Genomic DNA, 22248 nt, shown 5'->3' with positions numbered 1-22248 from the left:
AAGCATTTATTTGGGCTGCAATTTCAAAGGCTGGTAACTGTAATGAACTTATCCTCTGCAGCAGAGATAACTCTGGGTCTTCCTTTCCTGTGGCGGTCCTCATGAGAGCCAGTTTCATCATAGCGCTTGATGGTTCTTGCGACCGCACTTTCAAAGTTCTTGAAATTGACTGACCTTCATGTCTTAAAGTAATGATGGACAGTCGTTTCTCTTTGCTTATTTGAGCTGTTCTTGCCATAATATGGACCAGGTCTTTTACCAAATAGGGCTATCTTCTGTATACCAACCCTACCTTGTCACAACCCAAGTGATTGGCTCAAATGCATTAAGAAGGAAAGAAATTCCACAAATTAACTTTCAACAACGCACACCTGTTAATTGAAATGCATTCCAGGTGACTAACTCATGAAGCTGGTTGAGAGAATGCCAAGAGTGTGCAAAGCTGTCATGAAGGCAAAGGGTGGCTACTTTGAAGAATCTCAAATATTAAATACATTTTGATTTGTTTAACACTTTTTTGGTTACTACATGATTCCATATGTGTTATTTCAGTGTTGATGTCTTTACTATTATTCTACAATGTAAAAAATAGTAAAAATAAAGAAAAACCCTGGAATGAGTAGGTTTGTCCAAACTTTTGACAGATAATATATATTTAAAATATTATATATTTAAAATATTTAAAAATGGTATTCTGATTTTTGAAGAGCCCTATAGGAAATATTACCATGATTATTCAACCAACCAACCCCAAAGCTGCACAATTAATCAATTGAATTGCAGTAGAAGCCATCTGTAATGTTTCATAAAACAAATTAATGAATGAGTCCATTGAGGGTACGTGTGTACAAAGAACACTTTTTTGGTTACTACATGATTTCATATGTGTTATTTCATAGTTTTGACATCTTCACTATTATTGTCACACCCTGATCTGTTTCACCTGTCATTCTGAATGTCTCCACCCCCTCCAGGTGTCTCTTATTTTCCCCAGTGTATTTATCCCTGTGTTTCCTGTCTCTCTGTGTCAGTTTGTCTTGTATGTTTCCAAGTCAACCAGCGTTTTTCCCGTTCTCCTGCTTTTTGCATTCTCCTTTTTCTAGTCCTCCCGGTTTTTACCCTTGCCTGTTTCTGGACTTTGTACCCGCCTGCCTGACCATTCTGCCTGCCTTGACCATGAGCCTGTCTGCCACTTTGTACCTCCTGGACTCTGATCTGGTTTTGACCTTTTTGCCTGTCCATGACCATTCTCTTGCCTACCCCTTTGGATTAATAAACATTGTAAGACTCCAACCATCTGCCTCCTGTGTCTGCATTTAGGTCTCACCTTGTGCCGTGATAATTATTCTACAATGTAGACAATAGTAAAAATAAAGAAAAACCCTGAAATGAGTAGGTAGGTCCAAAACTTTTGACTGGTACTGTATTCGTAATATATCATAAATGTATCAAGTTCACAACATTGTACGTTTTGCAAATTCCGTAACATCATATGAAATGGATGATGGACATCTACAAATTAATACATACCAAACTAAACGTAAAATATGATACTAAATGGAGCATCTCGGATTTACATGTATTTATTTATTTTATTTCACCTTTATTTAACCAGGTGGACTAGTTGAGGACAAGTTCTCATTCGCAACTGCGACCTGGCCAAGATAAAGCATAGCAATTCGACACATACAACAACACAGAGTTGCACATGGAATAAACAAAACATACAGTCAATAATACAGTAGAACAAAAGAAAACAAAAAGTCTATATACAGTGAGTGCAAATGAGGTAAGTTAAGGCAATAAATAGGCCATGGTGGTGAAGTAATTACAATATAGGAATTAAACACTGGAATGGTAGATGTGCAGAAGATGAATGTGCAAGTAGAGATACTGGAGTGCAAAGGAGCAAGATAAATAAATAAATACAGTATGGGGATGAGGTAGGTAGATAGATGGGCTGTTTACAGATGGGCTATGTACAGGTGCAGTGATCTGTGAGCTGCTCTGACAACTGGTGCTTAAAGCTAGTGAGGGAAATATGAGTCTCCAGCTTCAGAGATTTTTACAGTTTGAAAAGCAGTCCAGAATAATATGAAATATTCTGAGAGCAGGTTGCAGCTATGCACCCAAGATGAACTGAAGTCTTATCAGAAACGTGTTTCATAGTTTTCTCGCCTTTCATTTCCTTAAAACCGGTCAAACTGATGACATTTGGACAGTTTGCACAGGACCAATCTTTCCACTGTTTTGGAGTTATTGCGTTTTCTCCCCGGTCCCTAAACGAAACAGATAACTTCACCAGTGTTAACTGCATTCATTCTATAAATGTAAGACATTATTCTGGTGAGCACTACTTTATTTAGTCTTCTAGGGCAACAACTTATGACAGAAGAGAAGCTGCATGTACTGAAGAAAAATATAAACGCAACATGTAAAGTTTTGGTCTCATCATGAGCTGAAATAAAAGATCCCCCCCCAAAAAACATTTCTGTTAGTGAGCATTTCTCCTTCGCCAAGATAATCCATCCACCTGACAGGTGTGGCATATCAAGAAGCTGATTAAACAGCATGATCATTACACAGCTGCACCTTGTGCTGGGGACAAACGGCCACTCTAAAATGTGCAGTTTTGTCACAATGCCACAGATGTCTCAAGTTTTGAGGGAGTGTGCAATTGGCATGCTGACTGCAGGAATGTCCACCAGAGCTGTTGCCAGATAATTGAATGTTCATTTCTCTACCATAAGCCACCTTCAATGTTGTTTTAGGGAATTTGGCAGTACGTCCAACTGGCCTCACAACTGCAGACCACGTGTATGGCGAGCGGTTTGCTGATGTCAACGTTGTGAACAGAGTGCCCAATGGTGGCGGTGGGGTTATGTAATGGGCAAGCATAAGCTACGGACAACGAACACAATCGCATTTTATCGATGACAATTTTAATGCACTGAGATACCATGAAGAGATCCTGAGGCTCATGGCCCATTTTTTTAAGGTACAGTATCTGTGACCAACAGATGCATATCTGTATTCCCAGTCATGTGAAATCCATAGATTAGGGCCTAATGAATTTATTTCCAATGACTGATTTCCTTATATGAACTGTAACTCAGTAAAATCTTTGAAATTGTTGCATGTTGCACTTATATTTTTGTTTAATATACCTATATTTGACTAACAAATGGCCTATCAAATGTCAGAAATTATAATATGGCCACCTAAATTATAAGAAGAAATTTAGGGGTGAAAGTAGCCAGTAGGCTATACGGTCCAGTATGTAGTATCAGCAAAATCAAATATTATGAAATTACTATGGTGGATGGAACTGCGCAGGTAGCCTACTTTTTGAAGTGATTTGTTTGACAATCAGATGAAAACATCATCACACCACACCCATGATATGCAAAACTGAACTTGCGCAGACCGCAAAAAACAACAGTAACAGGATAAGCTGTTTACAAGGCACAGTATCCAGTCTAAGATCAGCATATCCCAGGCATCTTATACGTACGTGTAAGGCGTGGGTGTTTGCTGACGAGGAATCAAGTGCAGGAAGCAGCGAAGCAGGGTATTGGCTTTAATAGGCACAATGGCTGAAGCGACAAGCCAACCCAAACAGCGCTCAGAGCACACAACAAAACAAAGTGCCCCAAACACAAGGGACAAAACACAGCTTGCGCAAAACACACACACCACTGAAATGTACAACAACAGCGTGTCACCACGCACAGCATACAATGAAATAATCCCGCACAAAGAGCAGGCGGGCCTACTGGCTAATAAAGCCCGCTAATCAGCCCAACTCAGAACAGATGCACCTAATAACGAAAAGGGAGGAAACAAAAAGGGAATCAGTGGCAGCTAGTAGGCCGGTGACAACGGCCGCCGAGCGCCACCCGAGCAGGAGGGGGGGCCACCTTCGGTAGGAGTCGTGACAATACGGGTTTCTCATAACCGGGATACAAGCTTTTTCGGATGATTGTAAACAGGATATGATGTTTATATGCATCAACTCAAAAACAGAATCCTTGAGTATCCCGAATAATAACGGGATATTGGTGTGCATGTAAACATGGTCAATGTGACTATGGTGGCCCAGATGGTGATTATATATGGTGTGTTTGGCGATTTCAGATGGTCACAACCATATTGCTACATCCACCAAATGGGAGAAAACATACCTCAAATGCTGTTGAAGAACGGTGCACACAGTTTTGGGAAAATGTGGTTTCAGTACAAACCGCCACGCAACGTAGCAAACGTTGAACGCACCCCAGGTAGACTTCCAGGTGTAGTGTGTCACATAACTGACGGAGAGAGAAAATAGAGGCAAAGGAAAAGCTGCTTTACTCAATCCCTAGTGAGAACTACTGATTTATACACAGACAGTTCCCTACAGGGAACAGGGAATAACAATGAAGGGGAACAATCCATTGCAAATCCAGGACTTTGGATTCCCAAATCCCTAGGCTCTGACATTAGTGTGTGACTGTTATCCTGGATCAAATGTAGGATGTTTAGGACTTGAAAAAACAAGGTAGTTCTTCTATAATGAGAAATCCCCAGGGATCTCCATGCATGCACACACACACCACACACACACACACACACACACACACACACACACACACACACACACACACACACACACACACACACACACACACACACAAACACACACACGTGCAGAAACAGACACACACAGAAAGTCACACAGTCACACACACAAGCACACACACCAGGTATCAAAGTGCTAGCGAAGGCATGTTGCTAATTAGACAATCCCAGTTCCTACGAATTGTGTTATTTTATTTGAACAATACTGCAGTAATGAAATCTATGCCATCCTCTTCAGCCCTCCCAGCCTACATTGACATTGCATGTCAAAGTAAGTACAGGCGGATAGACAGACACAGTGTGTTAAGTAGTCAGGTAGGCTGACACAGAGACACAGCTTGCAGGCAGTAGTGAGGGCAACCCTAGTAGGACCCACTACTGGTGCATTGCAGTGGGAACTCAGACAATCACAGGAGTAGGTTTGCAGTTCCGCCCTGCTGACAGAGTTAATGTTAATCAGCCCACCACTCCCCTCGCCTACCCCACACACAGGTGTGTGTTTGTAAGATAATTGTGTACAATGAAAATAAAACATTTTCCTTAGTGTGTATGCTTCCTTTGCGCGTGTATGTATGTTGGTTGGGAGAGTGTAGAGATGTATATGTGTTTCTAACTGCGAGTGTGTGTGCGAAGGTGGTTCTTATTGGAATTGATTTGATCTGATGCCATTTGAGTAAATAAATAATGTTCGACCATTTCCCATGGCAGCAACCCAGAGGAAAATCTATATGTTTACTGTATAATATAGTGTTACGGAAACACACAGACACAAGCTGACAATAGAGAGATATTGATCAGATAAGCCTGTGAATATCATGGAGGCCTCTTCGGTCAAGCGGAATGGTGAGCTTGATCATCATGAGCTTCTATCTGCTGTGTTGTGCCTGGATCGACGAGTTAAGCGCATAATTGCTGAATACCTGTTGCCGTTCCTTCTGCTGGGGTGAAATAGTCATTTTCTTCATCCTTAACATGAATCTATGCACTCCTAAACACAAACACACCTATCGTCAGTGTATGGTGTGTGTGTGGGGCCAAACAGAAGACAAGTCTCTCTGGATTAGGTATTTTACATAAAGACGCTTTATTATATTAGACATACATCTCTTGATATGATATTTATAGATATAATAAGACCAGTAGGTCAAAAATAATACTATCATTGTTATATATAGAAAACTAAGCAGATATACACTACTTTTGACTTATCTTAGTTCTGTCACCAAAAATCTAAAAAGTCACAGGGATTAGAGGTTATACAGTACAGTTTGTTAGTAATATGTGTGTGTGTGTGTGTGTGTGTGTGTGTGTGTGTGTGTGTGTGTGTGTGTGTGTGTGTGTGTGTGTGTGTGTGTGTGTGTGTGTGTGTGTGTGTGTGTGTGTGTGTGTGTGTGTGTGTATATAAGTGACCCCTCACAAATCACATGAATTGAGATTAGGATTTTGTTATGTTCTCTCCACAACCATTGTCATATTAGCTGGTGTTCACATTTGTAGATGTATAATAAGGGGCCAATATAATGCAATCTTCTCAGTTGAACTTTGACACAAGGTTTATGTACTGTACTGTAACACTGGTTGGAACTTCACACAAAGCTGAAAGGGGAACACAGTACTGTAATGCATTATGGAGAGCATGTGTTGGTCTGTAAAGGGCCTATGGCCTACAAGTCTTGTTCCTTTCTGTTTCATAGGCTTTTTTATCAAAGGAGGTAGGACTATTTTGTTGGCAACAGAGAGATAAAATTCACTGACAGTAATATTAATTTGGCAATCACACTACTGTGTTTCCTCTATCTGACATTAAGAAAGAGCATGGCTGAAGTGGGAGAGTCGCCCTCATCAAGACACTATCTTTCAATCTTTATTTTGGTCTTTCTTTCTTTCTCTCTCTTTTTTTTCTTTCTCTACAGCACCTATCTCTCTAGTGTTTCTCTCTGTCTCTCCCCCTCTCTCTCTCTTTAGGGGCTCTGGTCACTGGAGCATGTATGTTGGAGGCTTGTCGGGGTCAGGAGGCATCAAAGCTGAAAGACAAGAGGGGAAAATGGGTATTACCATTACTGTGTATATACATTTTTTTGTTGCAAGTTGCGTGTGCGCATTAGGGATGGGGTTTTTAAATAAATTCACTATTCGAATAGTAATTTCTGTCAGATATCCGGATATTGTAAATACATGTTATTTTTTTACTTACGTTTTTTTTATCCTGAGCACTGTTGCTATAGCTAGCTAGGCTAATTCAGGCTACATGCTGCGCTTTTTCCCCAACCCCATTCAGATAAAACAACAGCTTACCTGTTGGTTGCTTGTTGTAGCTTACTGCTTCTCATTGAGAACTTTTAATTCCATAATTTTATTCCATCTTGCATTGCATTAGTGAACTCTCACTCCACTTGCTACACATTGAGCCTCTTTGTCACCTTGATTGGCCAACATCAACAAGCTACAGTGCCTATAGAAAGTCTACACCCCGTTGAACTTTCTTCACATTTTGCTGCGTTAAACTTAAATCTAAAATGGAATTATATTCAATTTTTTTCTCCTACATATCTACACAACCTACTCCACCTTTTCAAAGTTAAAGAAAGCTATAAAACATTTTCCAAATTTAGAAAAAATAATACAACTGAAATATCATAATTGGACAAGTCTCCACCCGCCTGAGCTAATACTTGGTGGAAGCACCTTTGGCTGCCATTACAGCTGTGAATCATTTTCATTAAGATTCTACCAACTTTGCACAACTCTTAGAGCAACATACAGAGCATTCGGAAAGTATTCAGACCCCTTCCCTTTTTCCACATTTTGTTTCATTACAGTCTTATTGTAAAATCGATTAATTAAAACATTTTCCTAATCAATCTACACACAATAACCCATAATGACAAAGCGAAAACAGGTTCTTAGAATTTATGAAATACAGAAATACCTTATTTACATAAGTATACAGACCCTTTACTATGAGACACAAAATTGAGCTCAGGTGCATCCTGTTTCCACAGATCATCCTTGAGATGTGTTTACAACTTGATTGGAATCCACCTGTGGTATATGTAATTGATTGGACATGATTTGGAAAGGCACACACCTGTCTATATAAGGTCCCACAGTTGACAGCACATGTCAGAGCAAAAGCCAAGCCATGAGATCAAAGGAATTGTCTGTAGAGCTCTGAGACAGGATTGTGTCGAGGAACAGATCTGGGGAAGGGTACCAACATATTTCTGCAGCATTGAAGGTCCCAAAGAACACAGTGGCCTCCATCATTCTTAAATGGAAGAGCACTCCACCAATCAGACCGTTATGGTAGAGTGGCCAGATGGAAGCCATGCCAAAAGGCACCTAGAAGACTTTCAGACCATGAGAAAGACTCTCTGGTCTGATGAAACCAAGAAACTCTTTGGCCTGAATGCTAAGTTTCACGTCTGGAGGAAACCTGGCACCATCCCTACGGTGAAGCATGGTGGTGGCAGCATCATGCTGTGGGGATGTTTTTCAGCAGCAGGGACTGGGAGACTAGTCAGGACCGAGGGAAAGATGAACGGAGCAAAGTAAAGAGAGATCCTTTTGGCAAACTCCTTGGGGTGGCAGGTAGCCTAGTGGTTAGAGCATTGGGCCAGTAACTGAAATGTTGGTGGATTGAATCCCTGAGCTGACAAGGTAAAAATCTGTCGTTCTGCCCCTGAACAAGGCAGTTAACCCACTGTTCCTAGGCCGTCATTGTAAATAAGAATTTATTCTTAACTGACTTGCCTGGTTAAATCAAAATAAATAAAATAACAATCCTTGTTGAAAACCTGCTCAGGACCTCAGACTGGGGCGAAGGTTCCCCTTCCAACAGGACAACGACCCTAAGCCCACAGCCAAGACAATGCAGGAGTGGCTTCGGAACAAGTCTCTGAATGTCCTTGAGTGGCCCAGCCAGAGCTCGGACATGAACCCGATTGAACATCTCTGAAGAGACATGAAAATAGCTGTGCAGCAACGCTCCTTATCCAACCTGACAGAGCTTGAGAGGATCTGCAGAGAATAATGGGAGAAACTCCCCTAAAACAGGTGTGCCAAGCTTGTAGCGTCATACCCAAGAAGACTTGAGGCTATAATCGCTGCCAAAGGGGCTTCAACAAAGTACTGAGTAAAAGATCTGAATACCTATGTAACAGTGGTATTTCCATTTTTTATTTTTAATACATTTGCAAACATTTCTAAAAACCTGTTTTGCTTTGTCATTATGGGGTATTGTGTGTAGATTGATGAGGAGGAAAAAACTATTCAATACATTTTAGATTAAGGCTGTAACGTAACAAAATATGGAAAAATTAAAATGGTCTGAATACTTTCTGAAGGCACTGTATGTGTGTTTGTTTTTGTGTGTGTGCATGCCTTTGTATGTATAGTACCAGTCAAAAGTGTGGACACACATACTCATTCTAGGGTTTTTCTTAATATTGTACTATTTTCTACATTTTCTACATACTAAAGACATCAAAACTATGAAATAACACACATGGAATAATGTTTTAGAGGTGACTAGCTGGTTGAGAGAATGCCAAGAGTATGCAAAGCTGTCATCAAGGCAAATGGTGACTACTTTGAAGAATCTCAAATATAAAATATATTTTGATTTGTTTAACACTTTTTTGGTTACTACATGATTCCATGTGTGTTATTTCATAGTTTTGATGTCTTCACTATTATTCTACAATGTAGAAAATAGTAAAAATAAAGAAAAACCCTTGAATGAGTAGGTGTGTCCAGAATTTGACTGGTATTGTATGTCTCACCTGTCCCAAATCTTCACACTCCTACAGGTGTTGGTGCAGCAGCCAGCAGATATGAGAGCTGCAAACAACATCAATAAATATGATCAATAATGACCAAGGGACAAGCACAACATCCTGACAATAAAACCAGAATTGAATAGAATAAAATAAACATATTTAAGATTGAAAATATATTATAGTAGAGTATTGTCATGTGTCTGTCTTGATTTTCACAGTATATCCAGAGCAGTGTGTGTGTGTGTGTGTGTGTGTGTGTGTGTGTGTGTGTGTGTGTGTGTGTGTGTGTGTGTGTGTGTGTGTGTGTGTGTGTGTGTGTGTGTATGTGTGTGTGTGTGTGTGTGTGTGGCCATAGTAGTGAGTCACTGTACTAATTACAGTCATTAGGTGGAAAACAACCCCATAATTCAAGTGTGTTGTAATAAGGAAGCATCACTTAATCTGAGAGGACTGGATCTGCTGGTTTGATTTGCTTATAATGCCCTCTTAATTATTTATGTTTGATACACTGAGGACAACACACACACACCCCAGTTAGCACATAACGTTCTGAGAACCATATGTTTCTTAGAGCTTGGTGAGAGCAAGGTTGTCCTATGGTTATTTTGCATACAACCTTCCCACAAAGTTCTGTGAATGGTGCAGGATACCAAGCTAGCACATAACATGAAACATATGTTTATTAGGTGGGAATTTCAGTGCTTCAGCATAATGGTTAAATTTAAAGTAATGTTCTCAGAACGTTCAGAGAACGTTAAGAGACAACAATCTTCTGTGGGAATTTCAGTACTTGAGCATAACATTTTCTACAGGTTTCCTCATGGTTCTATTTACAGTCATGTTCACAGGACATTAAGAAGACATTCCATAAAAAATATAAGAAAACAGTAACATTCAAAGAATGTTATTTAAAAACATACATTCCGTTCTCAGCGTCAACAAAACTCTCTATGTTGTGTGTTCAGGTGTGTTGGCCGCGCCCACTAATTGGCCACACCTGGTTCTTAAAGAGTGCTTGTTTCCTTTGAAATTGGGTCAATTTGAATAGACTAAACTGAACAGCTTTGTATGAGTAAAAAAAACATGGCATGCTACTTCCATTCTGGTGGTGCAGTGGACTAATTCCATGGATAGAAAACAGAAGATCATTGTTTTGAATCTCACTGACGCTGTGCTACAATAAATCTATGCTTGGAGTTCAAAACAGTTAATAAAAACTAAACTGGCGGTGTTATTAAGTCATATTGAAACATTTTCTCAAAACATTATTTAATTACCTTAAAATAACCTATAATTTCAGTTCTCAGAACATTAATAAAATATCCCAGGAAAACATTCAGGGAACCATAGTAAAACATTCTCAGAACCTCCCAGCAACTGAAAAATATTTGTTCCCAGAAAAAGTAAAATTATAATTTCTGTTTTAAGAACGTTTAAAAAACGTTCTGTTTTAACGGTTGTCGTGGAACATTGCAAGATTATGTTATAATGCTTGTATTGTATTATAATGGTTGTTTTATTCGACAGAATAGAGTATTCTGTTAACTATTGTGTGTGTGTTTTACTGAGGATGGGCCTCTATGACATAACACTGACAGAGGAGATTTATGATGTCTTTGGGTGATAAAACCTAAAGAGCATTCCAGAGAACATGAGCTAATGGTTCTGTTCTATACCGTACCAGGGAGAGACGGTTCCAGTTTAGAGTAGGATGACCAGATACTGGTCTATACAATGAAAACTGTTGACACAGCAGTTGCTGTCTGCTATGTTTTATAGATATCTTTCATACAAATCTTAACCTTGTGACCATTCTATGTATCTGTTGTTCATCATGTAGGTTGAGAGGGGTGTATCTTGGCTATAAAAGATCTTTGTACTTTTGTGTTGTCACTTTCAATGGCGCATCATTGAAAGTCAAGTGCTATTGCAAAGCTTTTATTATTAAAGATGTAGTTTAAGTATAACTCTGACTGGTGTGTGAAGTTTAACACTCCTCATTTGGTAATGCAGAAATTAGCCACCACACGGTCAGGAAACTTATGGCTTCGTTCCCAAAACCAATGGGAACCAAAAAAATTTACGTTCCCACAACTTCCTAGAAACTAAATGTCTGTCATTCTGCCCCTGAGCAAAGCAGTTAACCCACTGTTCCCCGGGCGCCGAAGACGTAGATATCGATTAAGGCAGCCCCCGCATCTCTCTGATTCAGAGGGGTTTGGTTAAATGAGGAAGACACATTTCAGTTGAAGGCATTCAGTTGTACAACTGACTAGGTATCCCCCTTTCCCTTTCCCAGTGCAAATGAAAAACATGTTTTAAGTTCCAAAGTTACATCAACCTATAGCTAAGTTTTTGTTATTTGGAGTTAATAAATACTTTTTGATTTGGGTCGCAGCATATTATGCATATCTGCCACTGTAGCATAGCAGCAAAGGCTGGAAAAATATTATTTAACTCTTGTTTTAATATGTTAAAATGCATCCTACTGTATGTACATAAGTGGACATTATCAAGGGCCATATTTTTTCAAATACAACAATGGCCAGTTTGGGTCGCAGTTGCACGTCTTTTTGTAAAAACAAATAGGCTATGTCTGGTCCATGAATTCTTTGTGTTTTTTCAATATGGCCCTTGTGCTGATTGAGTTTGACACCCCTTGGCTAGCGTATCTATTTATGTAACTAGCTATTTATTTTGCAAGTTAAAAACACGGAGCCTAACGTTAGCTAGCTAGTTGCTGGGAGGATGACATGTCATTGAATGAGTGGGTGAGTGACAGACTTTTTCCACTCATATCATTTTTCTTTGGCTATAGCTAGAGATGCTGCAGGTTCATTTGGTTAGCGAGCAAGACATGTGAATCACTATGCTAGCTAGCTATGCTGAACTTTATTCACAGTTAGCATATCTCTTAGTTATCAATCAAATGTATTTGGCATCGATCAAATGTGCGGGCAAGCAGGCAAGTTCCCATTCAGTTGTTAAAATGTGGGTTGGGGCAAGCTAGCATTTGCAGGCAAGGTGCAGAAGGACGAGCAGGCCATTATTCCCCATTGTTTATCAGTGCAATTTTGATGGAAAACTAGTTTGAGAGGCTTAATCTACTGTTCCCTCGTTAGATTTTAGCTCATCTCGGTCTGGCTAGCATTAGTTGTTGATCTTGTTGTTGATGTGATAGGCAACTGAGGGAGAGAGACTCCCTTTTCATGGTTGTTCGATCAATAGGATTGTGAAGTTTGCAAATGTAAGAGGACTCCCGTGGTATTTACATATTTGCAGAAATCCATTCAGGTGTATTTTGTAGCTTTTGGTGAATGCGTTCTAGTGATCTAATGTTGCGCTGTTACTACTGCCTGTAAACACACAGTCCAGTTCAAAGTGAATGATGGCAGGCCTGTGTGGCAAATGACTTATTTGCATATAAGTCTACTGTACCTCTGATTGGCTATGATGCACTGGTCTGCATCATGATGCAGGGGTCCCGTGTGGCTCAGTTGGTAGAGCATTGTGTTTGCAACGCCAGGGTTGTGGGTTCGATTCCCACGGGGGACCAGTATGGATAAAAAAAAATTGATAAAATGTATGCATTCACTACTGTAAGTCGCTCTGGATAAGAGCGTCTGCTAAATGACTAAAATGTAATGTAAATGTCTGCGTAGACAATGGTCCCAGACAGGACAGATGTTTTATTTGGTTTTAATTACAGCAGTGTCTATTAATTGTCCAAACGCGAGGCCGCTTTCCCACTCTATATTAATATTGAATTTTCACAAATGCCTTACTATACGTAATTCCCAAACATACTATGAATTTATGAAAACATGATAATGACCATTTCTCTCTTGTCAGAAAATGTACAAAAAAGGTGTAATATTCATCCTGGAGGTGTATATGAATGTTGCAAAAATGCTGTCAGTTCCACTTTAAAACAGTTACAGAGTTTAATTGCTGTGATAGGAGAAAACTAAGGATAGATCAACAACATTGTAGTTATTCCACAATACTAACCTAAATGACAGAGTGAGAAGACTGAAGCCTGTACAGAATAAAAATATTCCAAAACATGCATCCTCTTTGCAAAAAGGCACAAAAGTAAAACTGAAAAAATGTGTCAAAGAAATTATCTTTTGTCCTGAATATTATGTTTCGAGCAAATCCAACACAACACATCACTGAGTACCACTCTTCATATTTTCAAGCATGGTGGTGGCTGCATCATGTTATGGGTATGCTTGTCATCGGCAAGGACTAGGGAGTTTTTTAGGATAAAAAGAAATGGAAAAAAGTCTTTCTTTAACACAACAAAATGTGGAATAAGTCAAGGGGTATGAATACTTTCTGAAGGCACTGTACATATATGACTTGTTTCAGGAAACTAGGCATATGTCGCACTACTTCACAGGAGCGTCATTTGAACGCTCCTATCAAAATGTGTTTTTTGGCAGAAATGCCTTCTGGAATATGTGACCAATTTGTTAGCTTTAGCTAGCTGCAGATTCATACTACAGCTATGATAATGTTTGTATTGGTACTGTAGTACTAATGAGATTATCCTGGTTCATTGTTTAACTAGTTAGCTACCTAGCTAGCTAGCCAACATGTCTAAACAAAGGACTCCACTTCGGCCGGATTATTACATGACCCATCAAATTAGCGAGGTGTGTCTGGGGGTAATTATGGCCATCTATTGTATTTCATGAACATGTGTACATGTCTAGACAATAGTGACCCATCCACTTAGCTAGATGTGGCTGGGGAGTGGGTATAGCATTTCCTTCACATGACCCATCAATTTAGACAAGTGTGTCGAGTAAGCATCATATAATGATAAAATATTTATACAATATTTTTATATGGACACTTTCTGTTTTTGATATTGCCACTAAGTAACCACTTCACTGTACCGTTTACACCTTCTGTATCCTGTGCATGTGACAACAAAACTAAGATTTTATTTGATATAGCTTGTGTTACCACATGGCCTCACACTTGAATCCTTAAAGAGATGGGTGTGGCTAAGGCTTTAGAGGGGGTGAACGATGCTGAAAGGGTGTAGACAAAGAACTCTCCAGTAGGTGTACCAAAAGATTCAAGGGCCAAGTGGGGTTAAAAGTTGATCAACTTTGAAAACAGAATTACTTTCCCATTGTTCCTCAACTTCAGTGTATGATATACAATTTTCTAGCTTTGAGTCTCTACTTTTATCCAATGTAAAAAAAAACACAATTTCAGATTTTGCTACATAAGACCAAATCTACTGTAGGCGGTCGGACACATATACATTTTTCCCTGTTGCCTATCGTGGATGTCCTTGGGCAGGGGCAGAGAAAAAGGCAAGACACTGCTTTGATAGTGATGATTAACACACATACCACCACACTGACTTTCTACGTGAAAAAAGGTATTTTAAAAACCAATACTTAGCCATCAATGGTCAAATATTAGGCAGTACATATGTATCCTATTTAGACCCTTCAGCCATCTTGGTTATTCATGCAGGACCAGTGGATCAAACTTCCAGTGAGCATGTGGCAGAACAGCTGTTCAGAAAGAGAAAATAAAGAAGAGGTGACTAGTGACCACAGTCATTCATCATCTGTCATACATGATGTGTGTGTTGTGTGTGTGTGTGCGTGCATGTTTATTTAATATTCTAAGTACAGAGAAAACACTGACAGGTGTTTTGAAGGGCTATCCTGCCCCTATCCTGTCCTCTAAGCAGAGAGACCCTGATCCTCCTGGCCCTCTCTGCCACTATTGACCTGCTTCCTCCTGCCCTCCCATTGGTCCAGCCAGAGACAGGGACAGACACCTCTGGCTATTCCACAGCTGTCTCCTCTGCTCTGCTGCACCTGTGTGTGTGTGTGTGTGTGTGTGTGTGTGTGTGTGTGTGTGTGTGTGTGTGTGTGTGTGTGTGTGTGTGTGTGTGTGTGTGTGTGTGTGTGTGTGTGTGTGTGTGTGTGTGTGTGTGTGTGTGTGTGTGTGGAGGGGGGTTGGCCCTCCTTCATTTTGTTAGGGTCCTCTGAGGCATAGCCTCATTGTGAGAGGAGGAAAGAGGAAAGAAGGGAGAATAGAAAGAGGCGACTGAACAACAGCGCCGGGCTTCTATGAAGACTTCAAAGAGTAAACACACACACACACACAAACACTACAAACACATATAAAGGTAAAGACACACACACACACCACCTCAACAGTCTTCATTATGTTCCTGAATCCCTCTATGGCAGCCATTAGACACAGTGTCAGTGAAGGTCTGCTCTTAATCTGAACCTCTGCATTAGGCTATTTCCATGGTGGGCGAACAAAAAGCTCAAAGCACCAGGAACGACGCCTAAGTGTTGCTTACACTATCAAATAAACAGAGTGATTTCACTGCCTCTATTTGGATACATAACACACTGTACACTAAGATCAGTCAGAAGCCTGGAGCTGACATGGTTAGGGGAGTTAGTGTGTGTGTGCGTGCGTGCTTGCATGTGCGTGCGTGCCTGTACACGCATACTGTACATGCGCATGTGTGCGTGTCTATGTTCATGACAGTGTGTCTTATGTGGATAGGTTAGCTGCACATGTAAGCCATTAATAATATGTAAAATATTCCTCAGCAGACATAATAGGAAAAAGGCTTCAAAGTGGAAATGCAAATTAGAAGCCAGGGAAGCAGCTGTTGGCCTAGCTTAGGAGCTGTCCCCTGTAGAGGACCTCTGATCACTATCACACACACATACACATACTCACACACACTCACACACACTCACACACCCTCCAACATCCCATAATCCAACAGCAGTCCAGGTCAACACTTAATTAGTTTCCTACCAAATATCTGTGCTGGGCTTACCACCTTATTAACCTACTTCCTGCCTGCTAGCAACCAAAAGATAGAAAAATACTCAACAGTGACAGCACACACACACACACTTTCTTTCTCCCACTTCCACACACACTTCCCTGTTGTAGTTGTTTGTGGGAACTCCTAGCGCTCGCAGCTGGAAGACCCAGAGATGGAGTAAATAGAAGTGATTGGAGCACACCAGGGAACCCAGCGATATTAGGAGCTTAAACTACTATTTAAAAACCCTAAGATCAAACACACTCACACACTTACGCTGTGTGTGTGTGTGTGTTTTCTCTGGAGGCAAATTAGGCTCTCATCCTTAGTCCTACTGAAGGCATCCACCCACAACAGACCAATGTTCTATCTCTTCTCTTGTCTGTAGAAACACAGCAGGGGTATTGAGGAACACTATACTGTATTCAGTCCTGGTCTAGCTACTGATTGCCTGCCCTGGTACTGAGAGATCACAGGAGGCTGGTGAGAGGAGGACGGCTCATAAGAATGACTGGGATGGAGTAAATGGAATGGTATCAAACTCATGGAAACCACATGTTTGATGTGCTTGATACCATTCCATTGATTCCATCCCTGAGTGTCTAGTTTGAGAAACAGACGCCTCAGAAGTCCTCAACTGGCAGCTTCATTAAATAGTACTCACAAAACACCAATCTCAACGTCAACAGTGAAGTGGCGACTCCAGGATGCTGGCCTTCTAGGCAGAGTTCCTCTGTCCAGTGTCTGTGTTCTTTTGCCTATCTTAATCTTTTATTTTTATTGGCCAGTCTGAAATATGGCTTTTTCTTTGCAACTCTGCCTAGAAGGCCAGCATCCCGGAGTCGTGTTTTCACTGTTGACGTTGAGACTGGTGTTTTTGTGGGTACTATTTAATGAAGCTGCCAGTTGAGGACTTGTCAGGCGCTTATTTCTCAAACTAGACACTCTAATGTACTTGTTCTCTTGCTCAGTTGTGCACCGGGGCCTCCCACTCCTCTTTCTATTCTGGTTAGAGCCAGTTTGTGCAGTTCTGTGAAGTGAGTAGTACACAGCGTTGTACGAGATCTTCTTGGCAATTTCTCGCATGAAATAGCCTTCATTTCTCAGAACAAGAATAGACTGACGAGTTTCAGAAGAAAGTTCTTTGTTTCTGGCCATTTTGAGCCTGTAATCGAGCCCACAAATGCTGATGATCCAGATACTCAACTAGTCTAAAGAAAGCCAGTTTTATTGTTTCTGTAATCAGTACAACATTTTTCAGCTGTGCTAACATAATTGCAAAAGGGTTCTCTAATGATCAATTATCCTTTTAAAATGCTAAACTTGGATTAGCTAACACAATGTGCCATTGGAACACAGGTGTGATGGTTGCTGATAATGGGCCTCTGTACACCTATGTAGATATTCCATTAAAAATCAGCCGTTTCTAGCTACAATAGTCATTTACAACATTTTATGTTATTTTAATGGACAAAAAAATCTATTTTCTTGTAAAAACAAGGACATTTCTAAGTGACCCCAAACTTTTGAACGGTAGTGTACATATATATATATTTTTTTACACATACTTTTCTCAACATTAACCACATCCGAAACATACCCTTCCACAAACCAAAGTATCAGCCATCACACCATGCAAAGGAACATGTCACGTTGGTATGAATGATTCGGGAGACAGGCGCAGGAATGCGTAATAGGGTTTTTTATTTCTTACCCAAATTACGGCGTGCCGTATAAAAGCACGGGGACGAAAACCAAACAAACACTATACAAAACACAGGGTAGAAACCCAAACAAAAGAGCGAGGAGTACCTCGAATAAATAACACAAGCGCACAATGATTAACACACGGGACGAGACCCGTAATCATCTGCGCAATCCACATTTGCACGAAAGCCATAGAACAGGTACTCACACGAACCAACGGACATTGTAACAATAATCGACAGCACAATGGTAAACCAAGGACACACTTACACAATTACTAATCACTGGGAATAGGGGGCAGGTGTGCGTAATGAAAGTTCCGGAGGGATCCGTGACAGAACAACCTAATCAAAACCTTTCCTTTATAGAATGCACCTAACTGTCAACTCCGTCAAACAGCACAAAAGGCATGTCTATCTCTGTATCCATTATCCAACAAGTGTTCAAAGGCTTTGATTGTTCTACTCTAACACTAGACTATTCAAAAATGCAATACAAATCTCCAAAACGTCCCCCTGTTCCGTTCCATACCACTGCATAATGATCCAGGGCCAACCCTGCTAGCATCCTGGCATGCCCTTCCAGACTCAGAACATAAAACAAGATCCACAAAGCAAACACCATCCCTTATGTCCAGCACAGCAAGTACTTCAACAGTCTTAGCATATATTGCAGGGCAATGATGAACAATGATTAGCAATCAGTGACGGAGCTGAAAACCATGCATCAATTACAAAAACATCTTCCTTGTCACTATACTGTTGGGTTGTAAAACCCTTTATTCAGTTCGGAACCATTGCTATTCTAAAACGTTTACACAGCTTTTCAGTAATATTGAATGCAGCCCAGTTAGCACATCTGTCATGACAACAGGAAGTCTGACTGACAGTGAGAAGAGGATGTGGAGCATATGCTGACGTCATATCCTCTTTCTCAGCAATCTTTCTTCACAGCTACAACCGGGCTCAAATCTCAGGGCTAAAAATAGACCCAGCATCATACACTGTATGAGAGCCTAGAGAATAAACAGCCACCGTTTCCTGTATTCTCTTATCCAATATCGCTCTCTCTCTCTTGTTCACTCACACACACGCAAACACACACAAACACTGCCCTGAAGAGAGGTAGGTGTGCTTAACCCTTTACTGACAGAGTGGAGAAGCGATGTCATCCTGTCTGGTGAAGGTCTGCTCAGGAGCTTCTCTGCTGACCCGTTAGAACATCATGAGGTCAGGTGACACACTGCCAACCAATGCTATTATCATGAGACTAATTCAGACTTCTGTAAGGGACACCCATAACCAGATTGGAATACAGTACTAGTGCAAAAAGTAAACACTCTGCATCTACCAGGATTGGGATTCAAACATTTCAAGGACGGATGAGGTTTGCGCCATTTTCTCCCTTGGAGAAAGGTTCTGTCTTTGTGTTCTTTGCTTCGCCAGGCTTCTGCAGCTGTCTTTTGTCTGGGTGAACACGTTCTCAAAAGAGGACTTGGGGGGGGGGGCATACAGCCAGATCCTGAAAGACAGAATATGACCTTCAGCTTGGCATACCCCACAAAGAGTAAAGCTCCTTCAAATACAACAGCTCAGCCTTCGTCATACCCTCAATGTGCGTCACACACTCATTCACTCACAGTGAGCGACCACAGTCGGATGGCTGAATCGACCATGGCAGTATGATTGCCATGTGTATTGGTGATAGTGAAGAGGCTATTGCTAATTTCCATATTCTTATGATGGTCCACTCCCTCACTCGCATATGCACACCCCCACGCACACAATACAAACAACACACATACCCTCTATCACTCTCTCTCTCTCTCTCTCTCTCGCTCACTGTTTGAACAGATTTTCATGGCTAGGCCAACATGATTGGTCGTGAGAGTCTGGAAAATGGGATATTGGATTCTCCCATTCTGCTGGTTTACAGGAAGTCCCTCCATCCTACTCTGCATCTTCACTGGCAGGTTTGCTCCATATTCACTATGTGACTGCTGGCCTTACTTCTGGTATTTTATTAACTTCTTAAAGCATGTGCTAAATATTCACAGTGCATATGCTATTTAGCTGCCTAACGATTATACTATTTCCTTTCCCTCTATGTAATGTGGTCCAATTCTGTACAGTCTAGGATGCCCACAGTGAAAGAACAGAGACAGAGTGATGTGTGCCCTCTCATCAGAAACAAAAAAGTTGCCTTCTGTTCAGTTGAGCAACCACTTCTTTCTGCTTATGAACAATAATGCAAGTGCTTTCACTTATGCCCCTTAAAGCATGTACACACACACACACACACACACATTCATAATCATATTTTCTGTGACAGACACACACACACTGTCACACACACACACTTTCTCACTCAAGCGAATGGGACACCATCTGTTGCTCCTCAGGCCACACCTGACACCAAGCATGTCAGTGTTCTGGTCTTAATGACACACACACTGACTTCTACACATCAAATCAGTCATCTCTTTTCCATCCATACTATCATTATCTAAAAACACATAATCTACAAAACATAATCATCATTAAAGCTCTAAATCGTGCTATTTAATGCCTGGCAGCATAAATTAAAGCTGTGATTAATTCATGCAACACACACACACACATATGCACACACAGACAGACACCAACACACGTACGTACGCACACACACACACATTAACATTAATCAAGAATATAATGGACTCTTCTGGTGCTGGGCAATTAGAGCGCAGCAGACAACTACTATAGCATGAGATGAGTATTTGACAGATAGCCATGCACTATCTCTGAGACTGACGGATCTATAAGATGAAGAATGTCTGTTGAGAGCTACAACACATACTTGGGGACGGATTCAATATAACGTGCTTGACATGTTAGTCATTTCTGATTGAGCCGACCTGCGCAGCACATACAAGTGTCTGCATACAAAGCATTCAGAAAGCATTCCTACCCCTTGACATATTACACATTTTGTTGTGTTACAGTCTGAAATCAAAATTGATTAAATAGATCTTTTTTTCTCACCCATCTACACACAATAGCCCATAATGACTTATTGAAATACAGAAATATCTCAATACATGTTAGAATCATCATTGGCAGTGATTACAGCTATGAGTCTTTCTAGGTAAGTGTCTTAGACCTTTGCACACCTGGATTGTACAATATTTACACATTATTCTTTTTTGTTAATTATTCAATCTCTGTTAAGTTGTTTGTTGATCATTGCAAGACAACTATTTTCAGCTCTTGGCCTCATGATGAAATTCCTGAGCGGTTTCTTTCCTCTCCGGAAACTGAGTTAGGAAGGACACATGTATCTTTGTAGTGGCTGGGTGTATTGATACACCATCAAAAGTGTAATAATAACTTCACCATGCTCAAAGGGATATTAATTGTGTGCTTTTTTATTTTTACCCATCTATCGTACTACACCGACGCTCGTCGGATGTGGTAGGGCTTGCAAACGGACTACAAAGGGAAGCACAGCCGTGAGCTGCCCAGTGACACAAGCCTACCAGACGAGCTACAGTTGAAGTTAGAAGTTTACATACACCTTAGCCAAATACATTTAAACTCAGTTTTAATGAAAGAAGTAAAAGCTGAAATAAAGCATTCACTATTCTATTATTCTGAGATTTCACGTTCTTAAAATAAAGTGGTGATCCTAACTGACCTAAGACAGGGAATTTTTACTAGGATTAAATGTCAGGAATTGTGAAAAACTGGGTTTAAATGTATTTGGCTAAGGTGTATGTAAACTTCCGACTTCAACTGTATATATAAAGCACAGGAAAAATCACGTTTTGGACTGCCCTGGATCTTTAAACTCATAGCACATGTCATGCCAACTTTAGGCAACAATATTTTACAGTTGAGACATAAAACACCCACCTGTGAATGAAAGGAGACTCAGTTCAGAATAGACTCAGGTGTGTGAAAGTTCATTTCTTCAGAATTTCACCACAAAAAAAACAAGGGTTGTCCTTGGCAACACATTGCGGGGGAATTCAGCCCATGCTTTTTCACTCTCCCTAGTCCCAATTCCTGATTGAATCTGAATGCAAGTCTGATAACAACAACAATTGGCCTTAACAAATGAGCCATAATAGATCTGTCATACTGACAACTCCTTTGTGTAATATCAGACATGTTCATCCTTATTGGACAACTGCTAATAGCCTTGTATGCATTGCATTGGACCAACTTTATTGAAATCCCAATCCCAAGACACTGGTCAGGGTGTTAACAAGTGAAGGAGGAAACACAGAGAACATGGCCCTAAGTACTGCTCAGTGTACCA

General features: G+C 40.5%; 1 protein-coding gene across 1 annotated transcript in view; it reads right to left on the bottom strand.

Annotated features, from left to right (window-relative positions):
• Positions 1–5934: 5934 nt before the first annotated feature.
• ccdc85a (coiled-coil domain containing 85A) overlaps positions 5935–22248 on the bottom strand; it is a 36621-nt gene continuing 20307 nt past the window's right edge. The window contains exons 3-4 of the mRNA XM_014154588.2: positions 9405–9462; positions 5935–6644 (exon numbers count right to left, since the gene is read on the bottom strand). Coding sequence (XP_014010063.2) covers positions 6629–6644; positions 9405–9462 — 74 coding nt within the window. The 3' untranslated portion in view covers positions 5935–6628. The remainder of the gene's footprint in view (positions 6645–9404; positions 9463–22248) is intronic.

This window comes from Salmo salar, chromosome ssa18, assembly GCF_905237065.1.
Source record: "Salmo salar chromosome ssa18, Ssal_v3.1, whole genome shotgun sequence".
Classification (NCBI taxonomy): Eukaryota; Metazoa; Chordata; class Actinopteri; order Salmoniformes; family Salmonidae; genus Salmo; species Salmo salar.
The sequence above is the reverse complement of the archived record's forward strand: the minus strand, read 5'-3'. Positions and strand labels throughout refer to the sequence as shown.